General features: G+C 49.9%; 1 protein-coding gene across 1 annotated transcript in view; it reads right to left on the bottom strand.

Annotated features, from left to right (window-relative positions):
* Window positions 1-568: 568 nt before the first annotated feature.
* The window catches only part of LOC104528355 (disheveled-associated activator of morphogenesis 1-like), a gene marked incomplete at its 5' end in the record, with an annotated part of 23,875 nt that continues 3,646 nt past the window's right edge, over window positions 569-20,797 (bottom strand). Inside the window, 11 exons of the mRNA XM_010172334.2 lie at window positions 569-778; window positions 1,622-1,792; window positions 4,484-4,615; window positions 5,264-5,324; window positions 7,962-8,069; window positions 8,898-9,066; window positions 9,291-9,379; window positions 11,120-11,226; window positions 12,017-12,101; window positions 17,244-17,347; window positions 18,843-18,872. Coding sequence (XP_010170636.2) covers window positions 569-778; window positions 1,622-1,792; window positions 4,484-4,615; window positions 5,264-5,324; window positions 7,962-8,069; window positions 8,898-9,066; window positions 9,291-9,379; window positions 11,120-11,226; window positions 12,017-12,101; window positions 17,244-17,347; window positions 18,843-18,872 — 1,266 coding nt within the window. The remainder of the gene's footprint in view (window positions 779-1,621; window positions 1,793-4,483; window positions 4,616-5,263; window positions 5,325-7,961; window positions 8,070-8,897; window positions 9,067-9,290; window positions 9,380-11,119; window positions 11,227-12,016; window positions 12,102-17,243; window positions 17,348-18,842; window positions 18,873-20,797) is intronic.

Here is a 20,797-nt window from a genome sequence, read left to right as displayed (position 1 = left end):
TTTGTCTGAATCATCACGACAACGAGAAAAAAAAAACAAAACCACAAACAACACAAAAGTTCAGTCAACTTTGTTTTGTTTTTCTTTTCTTTTCCTCTTTAAACCGCTCGGCTTGTGCGCGAGGTGTCCCCCGCAAACAGCCCGGTGCGGGGGGTGGTCCCAGCAGGAGAGCGGTGAGGAGCGGCTTCCCATCGCCTTTGGGGACCACAGGGACCGCCGGCGTCTCGGGGTTGAGTCCTCTCTTGCTCGGCGGACGCGGCGTTGTGCTTGTGCATGGGGAGAACTACTTTTTTGGAGGGGGTTGGAAGGGAGGAGGTGATGCTGACACCCATCAAGATGAGTTGCCCACGCAGCTCCATCTGCGCCCCTGACCCGACTATATACACAGTATATACACACACACACACTCGCCCGCGGGGAGGAAGCGCGTGCCACTGTTTCGCTTGGAATCGCAAGGCAGTATAATGGGAATAAAAAACCAAAAAAAAACCCCCTCTCACCACTTCAAAAAGACTAACCCGCATTTTGTTGTTGTTGTTGTTGGTTTTTGTTGTGGTTGTTTTGTTTCTCAGAAGTTGAGCTTGGTGACGGGTCTCTCGCGGCTGCTGTCGGCCAGCTGGTTGGCGATACGCTTACGGTTGCGCTTCAGCTTGGAGAGGTCCTTGTCGAAAACTTCGCCTGAGCGCAGGGCTGAGACGAGGTCGTCAAACTCGCCACCTTCCTCCCCGCTCTCCTTCGCCTTCCTCGCCTTGCGCTCCCGCTCCCGCTGCTCCTTCAGCTACGTGCCGTGGTTGGGGGGGGAAAGGAGACAGGTCACTCTCACGCAGGCAATTGTGGGGGTGCCCAACACACACGTGGTGAACCCCAAACCCATGAAACAAGAGCGGCTTTGTGCTTAGCATGTGAGAGCTGCTCAGGGTTATTGATACAACCCATGTGTTGGTGCTTTAAGAGCCAAAGCTGTGGGTGGCTTCAGCCTTGAGCAATTAACTCCTGACCTTGAGTGAAGATAACATGAAAATAAAACAAAGTGGAATAACAAGCAAGAATGTGCATGAGACAAGATAAGGGATGATTGTGAGCTGTAATCAGTAACCAGTCAGAAGTAAAAGAATGGCTCGTGAACAGGTGGAATTAGCCAATCATGTCAATTGTGGCAATGATAAATTGCTTGCAGTGTGTGCAATAAGCAGTAACAAACCAAAAGTGAAAGAATGATGTATGCTTGGGGTGTGGGGAGGGAAAAAAGGATATATAAGCAGTGCAAAGCATCAATAAAGTGCTGTTGCCTGATGCCCGAAGACATCTCGGTGTTGGTCATTTCATCCGCTGCACCCATGGGCTGAGGTCCACAGCCCCATGGCTGGTGCTGGTGGGTCACAGCAGCTCACAAGCAGCACCAGCTCTGCTCTGGGTTTTAACTCTAAGATCTCACCAACCCAAAATTATTAGTTCATTAAGCAAAAAACAGCAAAAAGCCAGTGGGTCTAAGAGCACAGAAGCTCCTTGCTCAGTCTTCAGTGCTCCCCGTGCCACCATGTGACACCATGGGGACAGCATGGCACAATTGCCATCCCTGGATGCCCTGGGGGAGCTGGTGGACTTGCTGATGCCCGCTCACCTGTGCCTCCATGCGTGCTCGACGCTCCTCCTCCTCCTTCCTCCTCCTCATGTTCTCATTCTCCTGCTTGGCCTCGGTCACAGCTTGAAGGAACTGGTCAAAGATGCCAAAGAACTCATCAGGCTGCATTTTGTCCGTGTCTTCTCCAAAGTGCTTCACAGCCTTGGAAAACTGGAAGAGAGAAGACAGGGGTCTGTCAGTCTTGGAGATACCCACTGCACCAGTGAAACCCTCCGTGGGAAGCCTTTGACCTGATGGAACAGAGAGAAACACTTCCATCGGCCACAGTGGAGAGCAGGGCTTTGCTTCATCAAGCCTTGACTTAAACATGAAATAAATCATCTGATGTTTTACCTACTGCCCTGTAAGAGCCAACCTGGATCACTCTGGAGCCCCCTCTTCTCTTCTTGCCTCTGGCTCTGCTGAGCCTCCTCCCATCCCAGCTCAACTTTATTAACTAAGCAGCAGTAAAAACAAGGAAGTAAAATATTGTGGGACCGAAGACATAAAACTAATAGTAAACACGGCAGGGGAAGGGAAACTCACACTTTTAAGTTTTTCTTTGAAGTATTTTTGGGGTATTATTTATCATTGCCACATGCTCTGCTATTGAAACCAAATGTGTTGGTGAAACTTCTAAAAGATATTTCTGCCCGAGCTCAGGCACAGCCCTGGGTAGGGAAATAGGGAATTTTCCAGCCTTTCGTGCTGTTTGCACACCATTAACCTCAGGGAGTCGAATGAGGCCGTAGCAAAGGTCAGGACAGGACATCCATGATCTGCTGATGTGTCCCAGTCCCCAAGGAGCCCACGAGTTGTCTTTGGGACTGATGTCTTTTGTTCTCTCTTCCAGTTTGAAGGAGACTCTTTGTGCACAGAAAGTTTGTTAAAATTGTGACGGCGCGTTCTGGAGATAAGCACGCTTAAAAGAAAAGAAAAGCAAAATCAAAGCACAAACAGATTTATTAGTTGCTTTGATTTTGCTGGGTAGACCAAGAGGAACATTTTTAAAGCCTGCCTGTATGATTTAGTTTTATTTGTGGGGGTGCCTCAGGCTCTTCAAAAGACACTTAGAGCATTTTTATTTCTTTGTTTACTTAAGAAACTTAGCACTTCAGGATGCAGGGAGGAATCTGAGAGGTGCCACCATATAAGTCAAAATAATGGAGGTTATTCTTGTTGATTTTCATCAAGATACTAAATTCTCAAGATATAAAATGTTACAGGAGATGCTGGTGGGGAAGGGGAAGGCTGGAAATGTTATTCTCACAGGATATAAAGTTTATAAAACAATGATGTTTCTGCTTTCCTAAGAGGAAGCAGTAACACAATTTGAATCTGGACACGTGTTTAAAAAGAGAAGAGCTGGGGCACTTTGCATAGTCCATCCTATCCAACAACCATGGGAATGGCTGCACGTTGCTTCAGAGTGGACTTTGATGGGCTCTGGGACCAAAACCAGACCTAGTCCTCCAGATCCAGCCACGTCAGCAGAAGATGATACAGTTTGCAGAGCATTTGTCACCGTCTCCATAGTCCTAACTCACTGCAGGGAAGATCTGCCAGGTTATCCTCAACAGTTTAGAAGGGTGGCCTGTTGTAGCCATGGCCTCAGGAAGTCAATGGTTACTCATCATGTCCAAGCATGGATGGATGGTCTGAAGGACACTGTCAATGGACACTGGTACAATCAGGGAGAAGAAGGTGGTGACACTTGATAACTGTCTTTGGAAAGGCAGCTAATGCAGTGGGACAAGGACGGGACCTCTAGAAGGGCCTGTGCTGCACTATCTTCCTGCCAGTTCAATCAAGATGAAGACTGGAGGACTGTTCATGGAGGACATGGAAATCAGCTGAAAGAGGGGAAGCAAAAGGTGCTTGGGAATCCCAAATGTCAACCAACAGCCACCCCTTTGCTGTGATGTAAGGGTGAGAGAGGATGACAGGGCAAGCAGTCATTGCACGTGCTGCAAAGTGCTCACCAAGGCATTACTCTGGGGAAGGTGAACCTTTTAAGTAGCTTCTTTAAGCACGTTTGAAGTTGGCCTCCATTCATGTCATTGAGCTCCTCTCCCTCTTCTCTGGAGAGAAGAGCTGGGCAGGTCTCAGACTGAAGTTATCAGTTATCGCATCAGTTTTTATTTTCCCCTATAGAAGTGGGGTCACTCGTGTAGCCTGGGTTATCTCTCATATTAACCTCTGGGTGATCTCATGTCTCACGTGAAGACCTGGTTGCACTTTTTCCTCCTCTTCCACCAACAACAGACAAAACAGGCTGCTTTCTTGCCACCTTCAGCCTTCATTGCCCAAGAAGCCCCAGCTGCCACACTCTAACTCTAAAGCCATCAAAACTGTGACATTTCCATTTCACAACACGTCAAGCAAAGCCAGCCCTCTAGGCTGGAGTGAAAGCTCTTCACCAAAACTCAGATCCACACAAATGACATACAGTCTCCTCCCCTGATGGACACAACACTCCCAAGGTTAGCTTCTGCCTTACACTTCCAAAAGACACACAGCTATCTCATGGCTTCCTACAGCACATCTCATGTCCCAAAAGGAATTAGTTGGCTTGACCTGTGATCCCCTGCTGTGTTAGGTTGTGGAGAAGAAAAAAGGCCCTGGGGACACATATGGATGCACCACCCACCCATCCCTTCCAAAGAAACTGTGAGGGGCAGCCCAGAGCCTTTCTCGTGTCAAGGTGAAGGTCCTCCTCCCCACACACATAGTCCTGTGGGGGAGGTATCTGAGATGTTAACACAGAACACATGCTCTGGGAAGGCCAGGGCCACCCCTCCCCTTTTGGCTGGAGGAAAGGCTCAAACGCTACCCAGATCTCAAGGACATTGGTGACCTTACCAGCTCTTTCGCTTCCATCAGGAGATCTTCAACGTCCGAGAAGCTGAAGCTGGCTAATGTGATGAACTGGCTGACGACAGACACAAACTTGTCTCCTGTTTGCTGAACCTGAGACTTCTGGAAGTCCAGCTCCTTTAGGGGGAAAAAAAAAAGTAAATGTGGTCAGGTTCTGGCTGATGAGGGACACAAATGCCATCGGCCGCCGTTGGTGCTCTTGGGCGTGTGCCTATCTCAGTGCCACCAGTACTGCCTGCACCGCACTGCTGCTCCCTCCCACCCCACGTCACACCACAGATTACCCCATTTCACACTATCCTGCCCGCACTACACTTTTAAGGCCAAATCCTGCATGAGAGATCATAGAAGCAGCATAATTTAGCAAGACAGCGAGTCCTTTGGGATACCCCCACCATTTCATCACCACTTTAGCTGGGCTGAAGAAGCGCTTCCCAGCCTGAGCCGCAGCCCTCTGCGGTTTTCCAGCCAAAGGGAGACCCCTCAGCACATCACAGGTCCTCCAGGGACATCATCACTAGGCTTACTCAGTGTATCAGATATAAACCACGCACGTGCCTAACCACACACGGTAACTTCGGTGCCAAAACAGCCCTAAGAGGACATGCACAGGCGCACGTGCGGGGCAGGAAGGAAAGACAAACAGATCTCCAGGATGTGAGATAAAAGCAGCTTCGCTGGGAGCTCCCTCTCCTGTCTCCCTAAGGAGGGATGCCGCGGTGCTTGGAGCCAGGATGGACTATATTTGATTTAAACAATACTCACAGTCTCCACTGCTCTCAGGCCGCTCCTCAGAGTGTTTATTTCTTTCTCCAGCTCAGTCATGCTGTTGGAAATGGCAGGATGTTAATTTTCAGCTTTCCCCAGCAAATTCTACAGCTCTCCAACCAACCTGATTGTATTTTTCCACCAAAAAAACCCCCTGTGCTGCACACACTGCCTCCTGTTTGCAGAGCAGCATGTCTCAAACAGCAGATCGGGCTGAGAGCCTCTAAGCTAGGACAGCTGCCCATCTCAATGTGGCTGCAGTCGCTTGTTTTAAAGCAAATCACTTTTCTGTATTTTTAATCAAGGGGACCGTGCAGGCTTAGCAAGCTCAGCAGCCTCCAGACCTCTCCAAGCAAAAGGAGAGGGCTTTGCTGGGCACAGATTTCTCTTCCCCGCTTAAGGGCCAGCAGAAGGTAGGCTCCTTGTCCCAGTGGACAGTTTTTCAGGGTGCCATGGTTAGGTGAATGCCATGCGAAGCATCCTTCCTAGCAGTGAGATTTTCATAAAGGGAGACAACCCATATATAGAGAAATAAAAATAAATCATGTCTGGCACTGACTGTGTTTACACAAGGCTCAAGCCCCTGATGAGCTTTGAGTTCAACTGCTTATGGGTTTCTACCAGTACATCTGAGTGGAAGCTTTCTCACAAAGACTCGATGACCACAGGCTTGACGTCTTTCCAGGGGTGTCTGTTCTAGGCTAGGGTCCCTGGAAATGCTGATGTTGGGTCATGGGGCAAGCATTCCTGGCAGGTTTAGTCTGGGAAAATGCAGTTTTGGGAGCCCTGTGCTCCAGCAGTTCATTACTAGTGGTGGGATTGACAGAGGTGGCAATTTTGCTTCACAGCTGCAGGGCTGGGGGGAATTTAGGGTTTTCCCAAGCTTTAGAAACTTTTTGGTTTCGCTCTTGATTGGACCAAACCCAAATATTACATATGGTGTCCAGTTTAGAGCAAAATGATAAAGTTTAGGAGGGGGAAAAAAACAACCAAACCCCTCTCTGCAGACATTTTCTTTCCCATAAGTGTATCTGTACAACAGCTGCAGATACATGAGCATGAGAAAGCCAGAGCTCCCACCGGCGAGGAGCATGCCCTGCTCAACCATGTTCTCAGCCAATGCCTGTGAGTGCAGCCACCACACCACACACTCCTCCTTGCACACCAAGATATGTCCTGTCACCTTGTTTAATTCCTATAGCTGACAACTATTTTACATTTTTGGGGGCTCCAGTTCTGGAGCCCCCAACATAAGAAAGACATGGACCAGTTAGAACAAGTCCAGAGAAGGGCCACCAGGATGATCCGAGGGCTGGAGCACCTCTCCTATGAGGACAGGCTGAGAGAGTTGGGGCTGTTCAGCCTGGAGAAGAGAAGGCTCCGGGGAGATCTTATAGCGGCCTCCCAGTACCTGAAGGGGCTACAAGAAAGCTGGGGAGGGACTTTTCATAAGGGCAATTAATGACAAAACAAGGGGAAATGGGTTTAAGCTGAAAGAGGGGAGGTTTAGATTAGATATTAGGAAGAAGTTCTTCACTGTGAGGGGGGTCAGACACTGGCCCAGGTTGCCCAGAGAAGCTGTGGCTGCTCCTCCCTGGAAGTGTTGAAGGCCAGGTTGGATGAGGCTTTGAGCAACCTGGTCTAGTGGAAGGTGTCCCTGCTGCTGGCAGGGGGGGTGGAACTGGATGATCTTTAAGGTCCCTTCCAACCCAAACCATTCTATGATTCTGTGATTTTAAATGCCAGGACGCTTGCTTTGCACATTGCAGATCTTTCACAAGGAAGCCGCTATTGCTACAACAGCACTTGGAAACTTGAAAGACCCTCGAGCTGCTGTGAACTCTGTGCATATTTGCCATCTCCTCTCTAAAAAGGTGGAGTTTCAAGCCCTTTTCATGTCTGCAGCTGACACGAACGTGTGCTAACTGCAGAAACGTCTGATCTTTGCTGCTCAGGTCCCTGGAGCACCAAAGCCTGTAAGGTCCCACTGAACTTTAAAACTGAAACAGAGCCTCATTGATTTCAGAGGGACTTCAGCCCATACTTGAGGGCTTTGCAGAGCAACAGCAGATTTCTCCTGCACTTAAAAGTTCAGTGTGTGTATAAAGGGCTTTGCTGAATGGGGGCTTCCACCAGCAAAGAGGCAGCAGCTCCAAACAGGTCACTGGGAGGTGGGCAGGGTTTAAAAGCTCGTTGCAAACACCAGAAGCTCCATGTTGGTGGTGAAATAAGGGCCAGGCAGGACCTGGAGGCAGGTGAGCCCCTTGCATTGCTGCCTGGTCCTGCCCACAGCCCAAGCAAAGCCTCCCCACCACGTGCAGATACACAGCTGCCCTTTATCTGCAGCCACACCGCAACCGCTTCCTCCCGGATTACTTAACGTACCATTAGAAATTAATTAAATGCTTCTGCGGCGAGATAACAACAGGAAACGGCTGCTCCAAGCAGCTCTCCTCCCTCGTGGCTGGATGCTCACAGCCCTTTGCTGCAAGGGCTGAGATTTAAAGCCACCAGGTGATGTTTGCTCCTGCCCCTGGCCGGGAGTGCAAGCAGGGGAGGGTGACACAGAAAGAGCAGCTAAAGTGAGGGGAGAGGTGCTCCTGGCACTCCCTGAGTGCCACCTAAATCCCTGGCACTCCTGAAGTGCCATCTAAATCCCTGGCACTCCCCAAGTGCCACCTAAGTCCCTGCTTACTTGACTTTGGCTGCCTGTGGGATGTCTCGCAGCTCCTCGTGCAGGCGGAGGACTTTGGGGTATTTCTTTTCGACGATAGTGATGAGATAGTGCAGAAGGGTGATGTTCCTAGGAGAGAGGAGTGGCAAGGTCAGCGTGGCAGCACCATGGGGAGCTGAGAGCTCAGTCAAAAACCCTGGTTAATTGGGTTTAAATCCCAACCCTGGTAATGAACTGTTCTGGGATTTCTGCAAGGATGCTGCTTGCTGCCTGTATGGGGACATGGGATGGGTCTGTCCCACACACAGCTACAGTACAGAGCAGCCTGATCCCTGCAAGCAAGGGCTCTCCACAGGAGGGACCCAGGGGAGGTGACTTGAGCATCACCCCTCCCATCCTCCATTGTCTTTATGGATGGGTGAGACCAGGCAGGTTTGAGACCTGACCCAGCTCCTCTCGCTCTGTGCATAAAGCTCAGCGGGGGAGAGTGAAGTGGGAAATGGTTCTGGTAGCTTGGAGGGGGGCTGCAGAGCAGGGTTCCTGTGAAGAGAAACCACTGGGACTCTTCATCAGGCCACTGTACCACAGCATGGTGGCTCTTGGCTTCTCAAAGGGGGAAAAAGCATTTGGAGGATGATTCTCTGTCCTGGTTTTGTTAGGATAGAGTTAAAAAGCCCACCACATTCTCCCAATCAGCCTTGGCTGCCATTTAGCCAGTCCAGGAAGAAAAGCTCCCATCAATCCCCATGCTGGTCTGCAGCTCAACTTCCCTCAAAATCTGTCCTGCTCCAAAATCGGGTGTTTGCATCACTGGATGTGCGAGATGAGGCGGCAGGAGGGAGGGGACCTCTCCCACCCCGTGTACCCACGTCCCAGAGGCAGTGCTAACTATCCCTCTGTTCCCCCACCACCCCGGGGCCACGGATGCTACCGAGGGTGAGAGCATTGGCTGCTCACTTGTCAATGCTGGACTTGGTGTCTGCGATCTTGTTGAGGCTGGAGATCTTAAACCCGAAGGCGTTGCCCCTCTGGCCTTTGTTCATGTAGTTCCCGAAGGCCAGGACCACCTCCAGCAGCTGCTGGAGGCTGCTGCTCTGCAGCACCGCCTTGGAGCCGGCGCGGATGGCTGGAAGCAGAAAGGTGTGGGACATTAACCCCGGCCCAAACAGAACACCAGGCCCTTGCACCAACCCCTTCAATGCCCCCATGGCCAAAAATCAGCCACCAGCTCCCTCCCTCCCTTCCCCTGCATCACTGCAACCTCCACAGAGGGATGTTCTTCCTGGGGAACAGCCTTCCCCAGTGCTGGCAGAAAGTCCCTTGGTGACCTTAGCATGTCTGGTCACTTGCCTTCCACCTTGGGTTTGACTTCTGCAACTCTCTCTGCAAACTTCTTCTTGAAGTAGAGGGATTGCAGCCTTTGCTGATAATGGTTTATCCTGGAAGAAATAAAAAAAAAACCAGAGGTGCAGGTTGAGCTTTGCTTGCTCCAGGCAGAGCTCAGTGGCTCGGCTGCTCGCAGCTGTGCTCACAAAGCTCACTTGAGCCATGGAGATTAAAAAATAATAACCGTATTTCTCCCTGAAACTATGCTGGAATGAGAAAAAAATGACAACTGAGGCTACAGCTGTCCTGGGGTGGATCCAGGTGGGCTCTTAAGCTCGTGTTTAAGCCTGTCCTTAACTCAGCAGGTTCAACAAGTGCATTTTAAAACCCTATTGCTATGAACAAACAGTTCATTTTTGACCACTCCTTAGCAAAGATGCTGATGAGGTCTGGGCTCCTAATAACTTTGTGATGAGCTGTGGCTGGACACAGGCACACCAAATACCAGCACTAACAAAACTGGACCTTCTGATCCTCAAAATGATGGCCTGGGCTGGAAAGCCACCAACACAGCCCAGTGCAGCCTTTTCCTGGGCAAGTTAGGAATGGCTCTGCTCATGTCAGTTGTATTTAGGCTAAACAAGATCTCACTTGTAGGCAAATGGCAGTCTGATTTGAGTCATTTAGACCAAGGACCCATGGGAGATGTGCTCACAGACAAGGCCATGGGCTACACTGTCATTGTACTAATCAGGGGTGACAAAGACATCACACTCAGTTACAGACCACAGGGCAAATTAAAAACCTACGCTGGAAATCAAGGAAAATATTTGCATTAGCATGTTGTGCTTTCCAAAAGATGAAGGCATGGGAGCAACACTTGGGCAAGAGACTGTGAAGAAGAAAGGTGGCCTGTGATAGGAAAGCTAATTCTGAGCATCTTCCAGCCCCGAGGGTTCAGGTTTGAACTTCACAGCTCCATCCTGCCTGTCTTTGACACTCAGCAACTACACAGTGCATCACCCTGGCGTTCATCGGTGCCTTTCTCAGGGAGGACAAAAGTGTTTCTATTTTTGATCTCCCAGTACAACCGCAGATGGTGAAACTCACTTGATTTTGCAAACAAGTGACTTGCTTGAAGTTCAGCCAAGAAATTCAAAGAGCTCAGTGCTCAGTTGGATTTAAATAAGGAGCTCCCAAGATTTTAAAACAGCACCTCTGGAGGATGTGCATGCAAAAGAAAAGGTTATTCATCCCTGAAGACTTCTAAGCCTTAAATGATTGCTACCAGGAGCAGGAAGAAATGACATTTCCTTTCCATCTCATATATTCTCAGAAGCCCCAGGGACGAGTCATTCCTGAGGTGAGGAGTGGGACTTGACACAGCAGGGCAAAATTTACATACATCAGTCTTGAGTATTCGTTATGATTCATCTTGAAGTGAAGGAGAAAGGAGCATCGCTACAGCATGGTTATAATTCAAACATCACTTCCCACCTGGACCACGATGCAGATGATGTAATTTTTCACAGAGTTGTGCCAGACTGAGTTTTTCTCCCCAAAATGAGAGGGGAAATGTGTTGGGACATCCCCTGGGAAGCCAACATCTCTCTCCAGAGGATCCATCTCCCCATCCCTTTCCCCCCTCCTCCATCCAGCTGCTGCTTGTGTGGGACACACAACCCTGATTTTAGGAGCACAGTATCACAAGTGTGGTGGGAGCACCTTGCTTTGGCCCATCATTTCTTGATGTGCAAGCAGGGCATATTTCCCAGCCAGGCTCCATCAAACAGCCACGTCACAATCAGCCTCTGCAGCCACTGGCCAAAACACGAGTCTCCTGGGCCACCAACCTGCTCATTTCGAAGAGGAACCGATCAGCCTTGGCCATACGGTCCAGCTCGTGCTTGTGCTCTTCCAGGAGGTCAATGTCACCCTTTTCAGGAACAAACTTCAGGAGCTAAACAAAGGAAAGCACACTGGTGGACATGAGGTCCATGCACAGTTTTTCAGGAGTAAAACAGTGATTTATTTGCTTGAATCTAGTACCTTTTCAGCATGTACAGACAGTCACCCCAAGGCACCCGTGAAATAAGTGTTATTGCTGTCCTTGTCATTTTCCTCCCATTATCCCTTCACATTAGTGTCTCTTGCTTCTGCCCTGCCATCACTCTGGTTTTACAACAGATGTACTACATCTGCTCCAAGGAGTTTTCAACATCAGCTCTGCCAGAGGAGATGTCAGGGACTCTCATTTGCTGCCACTCTACCCATTTGCAGATGGAAATTTTGTGCGATGAATCCTCCCACATCTCTGCTGAAAGTACAATTACCAGCTCAGCTTTAACAACAGGTGACTAAAATGCTTCCAAAAGGATTCAGAGGGGGTGAAAAATGGGATTCCCTTTTTGAGGACTGCACAAATGCTGAGGAAGCTTTCAAAAATAAAATGCCACTGAGCATGAACTTCAAGCTGCAGCCACAAAATGGGCAACTGGCTCAGCCTTGGGGTCCCAGGGCAGACCTGGGTACAGGCATGGACATGGAGGCCATGCTGCTCCCAGTGCTGATGCTGTGACTGAGCTGCTTTCCAGCTGCTCCAGCCCATTTGGGTGGTTTTTCAACATGGGGTTGGTAAATCATTTGGGGCCCTGACACACTTCTCAAAGCTGCAGTTTGGTCCTGAGTGCCTTGCACAGCATGGTCTCAGCATGAGGCAAGCACTGAGGAACACAAGACACACTGCCCACCTGCTCCAGCATGTCTTTCGGGAGGTCCTCCTGCTCATCCATCGTCAGAATCGCTCGTTTGATCTCCTCATTTGAGAGTTTCAGCCTGGGAGGTGAAGGAGAAGGAGAGTTATTCCCAGCCCAGCAATAGGGCAAGGTTCAGGAGCATTTCCTTACACACCCATATGACATGAACAGCTTAACTCCCAGCCAGCAGCAGCATCACAAATAACACTATACAGTGTGTTTTGAAGAAGAACATGAGAGAAACGTGGTAGGACCACCCGCATGCTGCCAAGGCACAGCACAGAGCAGTCCTGGCCCTGCTGCAAACAGGGCGTCAAAACCCTCTGGCCAATTCCCTTTCCACGCAGTGCAGCTGCCATCCTCTATTTTATGGTGTTTACTGCAAGTAGTATATTATATGTTTATTAATAATATATATCTTGTACATGTCATTTTTGCTCATAGCAATGCTGCTCCTGCAGTGCCAGCATCCCCTAAGGCCACAGGGACAGCAGGGGGGATGCTCCCCACTGGCAGCACAGCCCAGCCTGAGAAAAAAAGAAAGAAATCAAAAATTTGGGGAAGTGGATGGTCATCATCCTGGGAAACCCATCAGCGGGTTTTTTTTGGAGGGGTGGGGATTCAATGTGCTTCGAAATGTAAGAAGCTGGAAACCAGCCCCCCCATCCACCTTTTTCTTCCTCTACTTCACATAAAAGGAATTGAAGACGTAGCCTCAAATTGGAGATTTCTAAAACCACAAACCACTGTTTATTCAAGAGCAGCCTGCACCGAGTTGAGGCAATGGATAGATAGAAAGACGCCTTCAGCTCCTCCTGGGCCAGAGCAGCCATTAATTACAGTTTAATACGTCTGCAGCACTTGCTGTGACTGCTCCCTGTGAGGACTTTGATTGCAAAACCACACATATTTTTCTTCACGTTTTTGCATTGCGGTTGATAAAATAATTTAAATGCAAAAGAGGGAAAGCCCAGAAACTCCTGCAGCTCTGTCTGCCAACATCCTATCCCTTGCCCAGTTGGCAGTGGTGGTTAAAGCCACTGCAATAGATAGAGTTTAAAAAAAAAATCCCCTGCACTTCCATGCATGGAAAAGTCACACAACTGAAAAGATCTGTTCAGAGGCTTTAAGGAAACCCATCACCCCAGTCTCAGTGATCAGCGCTGCCAAGGGATGCTGAAACACTGCATGTGGCTCAAAGGAATGAGCTGACACCAGAAACACACCCTACGGCAGGATGTGAGACCTCAGAGTCAACCTGACCAGCAGATCAATAAGAAGATTGGGTGCTGACTTGATCACTCCAAGTAATTAAATGAGGAGGGTGTTTTTCATCCTGGCATCTCCTTGGGGAGCAGACTGAGACTGAGGAGCTAGCTTTTGGAAGATGAAGATGAAGCAGGAAGGGTGTTGGTCTCTAAGACCAGGCTAGCAAGGGCTTGGTTGAACCTGAAATCTTTTGCTCAAGACTGGAAGTGAAGGATTAGCTGTATCAAGGCTGGTGGATCTTACAGATCTGGAAAGTGAATATTTGTTCCTTATGAGCTCGTGTTTCTCACATCGTACCCAGTCCTCTCTCACCTCCTGCTTGACCGAGTCCCTCAAAAGAGAGTTAATTAAATGAGGGGTGAGTTAAAATCTCCCTTTAGCCAGGACAGGAAGCTCAAAGGTTGTTCTGAGCAGCACCCAGGACAATTGCTAGGGTGCCCCATAAGAAGCAAACACAGGACCCATGGAAAATACCCCCTCTGATGCTTGCCATGTCCTGGGGACACCCTACCTGTCCCATACGAGGGCAGTGGCCAGGGTGGACATGACCCAAGGTGGGATATGAAGTTGCAGGAGGACTCCTTTTACACCCAAGCAACGACACAAGAGTTGAAACCACCAACAAATGTCACATCAGTCCCCACCCCGGTGAAAAGCAGACACTGGCTGGGTTTGGACATCTGAGGGGATCCCTGGGAGGCAAAAATGGGAGAAGGGGCAGGTAGGCAGCTACTCCTCATCCACAGCGAACACCTACAGCACACACTTTTACTGTGATTGTCTCCAAGAGGGTGGTGAAAGTTGAGGGTGACTTTTGTAAGCCCTGCTTATTAAAAGCAAAGTCAACAATAAAATCTATTTAAAAAGAAAAGAGGTTGAAAAAACTTTTCTCAGGAATCATCATAACCCAAGTGCCAAGAACAAGAGCCTGCCCCGGCAGCGGCAAAGAGCAAGCGCGGGGCGCCAGAAGAAAACAGCTTCTCAGACCATTTGATGGGAAAGGGGCCAGTGAAAGCTAGAAGCTTATCTATAACCACAATAATTATCATTGTTGGCAGCAGCTGTCGAACGCGAGCCGTCTGAGAGGAACGGGGTCACAGGACTGGCTGTCACAGGGATTTAAAGCCAGCAGCCCGCCGATGCAAAGTGACAGCTCGCCAGCCTGACAAGCGCGGGGCTATTTTGCGTGGCTTTTGTAGAGTCCCACGGAGGACCTAATAAGTGTGAAGGGGAAAAACAAATTCCACCGGGAAAGGGACGCACCCTCTTGAAAAGCCACATTCATTTGAGAAAAATACTCCACGCTGCCTCGCTGGAGAGAGAAATCAAACGAGGCATTCCCTGCCAGCAGACACAGAGAGCGATGGAGCAAGGGCTGGATTTGCATCTTGCAGGAGGCAGCACTAAAAACACACACACACACTCACACAGAGGGAGCAAAAGCAAGTGGTTCACTGAGGAAGACCAAATCATGCACTGACTTCAGCAAAGCATTGTCCAAAAAACAAGAAGGAAAAAGTAAGTGTTAAAAATATTCTCGTGCTGCATTACAAGCCGGATGAAAATCCAGTGATCTCACTGCGCAGTAATTTCTCCCAAAGCAAGGGAAGCAGGCAAAAAAATAAATCTACAGAGAGAGATAAAGTATCTTGCTGGCTGTAATCTTTCCACGCTACAAGCCAGACAATGCCTGGTGAGCTTACAAACGTCTGGGCTAAATAAGGGGCTGAGCTTGCAGGTCCTTTCACGTGTGAAAGTCTGCTGGGACCCGTGGTGGCTGTGTGAGCTGGGCAGGGAGCAGCAGCCTGGTTGTGACAAGCCACCCTGCAAGACCAGGTTAAGCTGAGCCCTTTGCAACATCAGGACCAGGGATGGGCAACTGGAGTGGACAGAGATGAAAGGGTTTGCCCAAGATCACATGGAGTCTGGCTAGAGCTGAGCCTACAGAGGCCCTTGGGAGCCAGCGGGATGCTTGGGCTTCATCCTGACATTGCCCTTCCTTTTAGCTGCTTGGAATCGAGAGTAAATCACCCAAAGGGATTTTGGGGATAGAAACTCAATTGTGGTCCCTTGCAGAAATGAGGGAAGGGGCAGATCTGGCTGCTGCTGCAGGGCTAGAGAAATGCCCTGCCCGGCTGGCCCCCCTGCCTGCGCGTCCCTGGGATGAATCCCAAAGCACCTCCAAAGCAGCAGCCAGCACAAGGTGCTGCTCCCCCAGAGCTGCTTGTCCCCACAGGACCCTGGTGCTGCGGGATGTGCCTGGAAAAAGCTGTATGAGAGTCCTGGGGACCACCCTGCAAAGGCAGGTCTGATCCCACTTCTCCCCTAGGAAACGATCCAAAGGAGAGGGCTGCCCACAGGCAGCAGCCCACGTCTTGCCATTTTTGTTGGCTTAATTACTGACACCTTGTTTCCAGCCATCACTTTCTTAGAAGAGAAAGATTTACTGGTGAGATGAAATTAAGACCTTTACTCAGTAAGACATGGAAGATGCCTTTGAAGTTAAGCGCTTGGGTAGTTCCCCTTCCCACCGAAGGGGCTATTTGCATGCTCAGCTTTCAATTATACACTTAAACCTCTGGCTGCATTACCCCTAAACCCACTCTGACTGCGATCAGCCAAAGCACGCCCAGGAGCAGCCCAGCCAGTGCCCCAAATCCCAGCGCTTTATTTACTAATAGCTGGCTGCCACAGACACACTCACTTACCCGCTGCTTTAAACTCCGCTTTCAGCATCATCCTTTTTATTTGGACTGCTGGGGAGTATGAAAAATCCCCAGAAGCAACCCAGAGCAGAGACAGCCATAAACAGAGCAATTTTACCACCCGACGCTGCGGCGCATGGCTCGCTGCACTCATCACTCCCACTGCCCATGGGGCTGTGGACCACCACCCGGAGAGCGTGAAGATGCACCAGGGACTGTGAGTTATCCACCCAGAGGGGTTTTTTTTTCCAGACACCAGCCTCTGTATGCTTTCCAGGGAAGGAAACCAGCCAGGCTGCCCAGGCGAGGAACCAGCTCCATCAACCCACAGTCTGGGAAAACAGAATTTGGGCACCACAGCTAGAAGCCCAACCTGCCAGCAATGCTGCTCCATCCTGGCTGGTCCTGGGTGGCACAAAAGCTTCTGCACTTCCAGGCAGCAGAGTGAATATTTCTGAATGGAGCTATATTTTCCTGCTGTTGGGATTTTTTTTTTTCTGGGTGAGTCAGAAACAAGCATCATTTTCTGCTGCTGTTCGGGGTTGTTTTTTTTTCAAGTAGCTACACTGATGGTTCCTGCTTTCAGACCACTGCAGCCTGGTTTCTCCTTTCTCAGGAGTCAGTCTTATTGGTGTAGTTTATCTTGCAAAAAAAAGGCCCTTTTTATCCTCTTGGCAGCAATCTGGGGATTGGATTAAATTGCTGGTAGCAGTGCTGAGCCTGCCTGGCAAGGGGCACACGGGAGGTTGTCATCCCCATGGGGCTGGGCAGCTGTAAGGGGGGGTCTCCTTCCATAAATCCAGATGTGGAACAGGACAGCCGTGAGGACAGCCAGGCCCTGGCTGAATTACACTGCTGCTCCCCACACCCCACTGATAACCAGCACTTTCCTCAGCCTAACAGAGACCCTCTTCAACTGCCACCAAAGAGCAAACAAAACCCGGGCTGAGGAAGATAAGAGGTGAAATCAACCCTGCTCCCATCCCCTGTAAAGGTTCACTGGGTATCTCAGCCCCTTGGGTGCTTTCCAGGGACACCAAATTGCCACCTACCTGGTGAAGCTTATCTCCCCCTCATTCCACCATGCCATGAATGGTGTAAGGCTATAGCTGGGTTCAGGTGTCGCTGGCTCTCCTCCCGCACTGGCTCCTGTCATTAAAACCCCGCCAGGGACAAGGAGCACCCCCCCAGCCCAGGGTATCAAGCATCTCCCCATTCCCCAGAGGGTGAGAAGCCATTAACCATACCTGGAGAGGAGGATATTGCAGTTCTGAGCTCTCCGGCCATCTATAACCGACAGCTCCTTGACTTTATGCCGGGAACTCAAAGTGTCATCGATAGCATCTTCCTTCTACAAAAAAACAAGGTGGGGGGGAAAAATAACAAACTTGGAAAAAAGCCATGGAGAAGCAAAGACATTTAGTACTCTCAGCACATAGCACTGCGTGATACACAGTGGACCCTCATTAATCAGGAGTGTCACCACGGGCTACGGGTAAAACCCATCGCCTGTAACTGAAACACAGTAAGTCGTTTCATAAACCAGAGCTGGCTTTGAAGCCACTGGTTTGAAATGTAAATATTTTCTCAGACAGGGAAGATTTAAGAATCTGCAAACACACAGGCGCTGCTGAATAAATAAAGCCGGGCTTTTTCAGCATACATATTTGTGATACTTCATTAAATCCTCGCATGTAATATTTCATTACGGGCTGCTGCACACACTCAGCATCTCTCTTGTTCTTCACCCCCTGCTCCAAACATCTGCAGTCGCCCTTCACGCCTCAGTCCTCCCGAGCAAGCTACCCAATACAAGCTACCTGACCTGCAAATGCAACCTGCAGCACTTGCTGCTCTTTCAGGGAAATTCTCCCCAAATAAGGGATTTGAAAGCAGGAATCAGTGTAGCATGAGCATCTACATCTCCTAAGCAGCTTAAATACATTAGCTTCATATGAGTAACAATATACTACGTTGTGGCTGCAGGTAAATGGGCAGATCTACATAACAGCATTTTTGCAGGGTTGCCCAAGGGGTTCAGGTTGCCCCTGGTTTTAATTTACAATATTGCATGTTTTAGTAAGGTTAATCAATTAAAAGTCAGCTATTCAAACCTTATGGAAGGAACACAACCTGGAGCTACAGGGTCCCACATGCTACAGAGCTGTACTAAACTTCTGTGAGCATAGGAGACCTGGCACACAGCCACTGCACAGATTGAGAGTTAGCACAGAAGTTCCCATTTTTTATTCTTTTTCTTGTTTGAATTAAAAAACTAGCTATGAGAAGTGGGAAGCTGCTGGGACAGTTGGTGTAGAGCGAAGGCAGGTGAAGGAAGGTGAGCTCCAAGTCACCTCCCACCAGCTGCCCCTCTCTGTGCCTTGCCTGCTCTGATTGTGATGAAACAGAGAGCTTCAACCACAGGTATGAGTTTATTTATTTCCATATTTTGAAAAGTGAAAATGCTCAGGTATCTTGCCAACCTGGTCTAGTGGAAGGTGTCCCTGCTTCTGGCAGGGGGGTTGGAACTGGGTGAGCTTTAAGGTCCCTTCCAACCCAAACCATTCTATGATTCTATGATTCTCTGTGTTAAGCTACATCTGAAAATTCAACCCCTGGACTCAGATGTTGGCTTCGACACCTGGCCAGGCAGCAGATCGGGCACCTTCAAACTCACCAGCCTCCCCGGCATCAACTTCCAAGTTGTGATCTTTGTACCTCTCTGATTTAACCCCAAATTCGCTGCACGTTAACCCCCCACAGCACCGCACACGTCCCCCATGTCCCCAGCCCCGCACTCGCCCTCGCTGCTCGCAGGCACCGGGCTCCTGCAGATGCTCACTTACCTGCCTGGAGTTACCGTTCACAAAGAAGTCCTAGGGCCATAGCAGAAGCATGGAAAAAGGCAGTAAAAACACATGCAGTTCAGTGACCTCAGCGAAACCAAAAGGAATCAAAGCACAGACAAGGGCAGAGTGCAACACGGGGGGCTCGGCAGCATGGGGAGGCACCTGGGGTCTGCCAGTACCAAAATAGGGGGGATGCGCAAAAAAATGTGGTGAGGATTAAAAAATGTGCAGAAGGGGATGGCTGATGTGAAAGGGAGAGGTGGCTCCATGAATGGATCAGGACAAGGTGCTGGTGGGTGAGGAGGTGAGGATGGGACACGGGGCGAGGAGGGAGGACGCTGACCAAGCCCTGCCACTGCTCTGCAGGACAGTCAGCAAGCGCTGGCCCATAGGCACAGCACCGCTCAGCCCGCCGTGCTGGGGCAGAAAATTGCTAGTTTTGGTGAATCTGAGAGACTGAAATGCCAACGGGACTGCCAGGAAAAACAGGGCTTTCAAGTGGGAATAACGAGAGGCTCATCCCGGTGCAAATCTGGCCGCAGCAAAACTTTACCATTTGCCATGGCAACACGTTTCTCCTTGACTTCTCCTCTTGACAAGGACAATCCCCTTTCTCCAGGGCTTGGCAGCCTGGCCAAATGCCACCCCAACTCTCCTGCCAGTGCCACTCTCCCCCAAAAACCCAGTTGTCCTGCCAGGTTCCCCCCACCAGACTGGAGGCACATGCAGCAAAGTCAGCACCACACACGTGTGCACACACACATGAGGGTCTTCTCTCCTCATTCTCTGGGATTCATCTTATTTTTTTTTTTATGCTTGGCTCAAGAGACCATCCAGCAGCTTCATGATGGGGAGGGAGGTTTCAAAGCTGCAAAAATGGTTCATCTTATTTTTTTTTTTTTTTTAAAAAGAGAAGACAGGCAGTGAGTGGAGGAGGGAGGTGGGTCCAAATAGTTGGTTTACAAGGTCACTTCCCTCCAGCTCCTCTGTGCCAAGGCAGCCGATGGCCCACGTGCCTGGTTTGAATTGATTATCCCCAAACACAGCCCCATCACTGCTGCCTTTTTAAAGGAAATCCCGTTTACACACATTTTCCCTTGACCAGTTGCCGAGGCTGGATCAGCCCAGGACCCACACGTGGCTCTGGGCAGGAGAAGGGAAAAGGGCTTCGTTAGATGCCACCCAACACCTGGGGCTGAGGGACTGGCACCTGCTGGGAGCTGAGCTGTGCTGATCACAAGCCCCATTGCTAAAAACAAAGGCATCAGTGCTAAAAACCAAGGCATCAGGCTTTCCTTGAGCTCACGGAAACACTGCGGCCAAGAAGCAGAGCAAGACGGGCCAGGAGGTAAAGAAACATCAGCCAAGCAAAGGAGAGACCCTTTTTTTGGCAGAGGGCTGGGCGCCCATGGGGTGTGGTACGGGCACCGCGGTGCAGCGCCGTGCTGAGCGGTTCCCCAGGGCAGCATCGCACCCGTCTGCAGAGAAACATGGCATAGAGCTGCCAAAACCATCCCCAGGAGCAGAGCTCCAGCAAGGCCACGTCCCTGAGAGCTTTGCAAGGCAAGGGAGACCTGCAGACCCTGAATAAAGACACCCAAGCTGCCACTGCGGTACTTCAGGGAGGTTAGATGTAATCCATACAATTTAGCTGGATGTGAGGGTGTTGCAAAGTCAGAATTAACTCCATGGATCAGTCAAGGTTGTAAAGGATGGGTGTTTCATAAAGCAACCTCTTCCCAGCAGGCTCCTGCATGGGACAGGCCCGAAGCACTCCCACAAGCAGCAGTGGGTATCTTCTTGTTCATTTAACTGGTCCTTAATTAGGAAGTCCTCCTTCCATCCCAGTGCTCAGACCTACTCCATGCTGCTGGAGAGGAGAAGGATGCGGTGGTCCTCCTGCAGTCTCCTGCTCCAGAAGAAGGAGGGCTCTCTCACAGAATCCCAGAATG

This window comes from Antrostomus carolinensis, unplaced genomic scaffold (assembly GCF_000700745.2).
Source record: "Antrostomus carolinensis isolate BGI_N321 unplaced genomic scaffold, ASM70074v2 scaffold38737, whole genome shotgun sequence".
Classification (NCBI taxonomy): Eukaryota; Metazoa; Chordata; class Aves; order Caprimulgiformes; family Caprimulgidae; genus Antrostomus; species Antrostomus carolinensis.
This window is presented reverse-complemented; position numbering and strand designations above follow the sequence as displayed.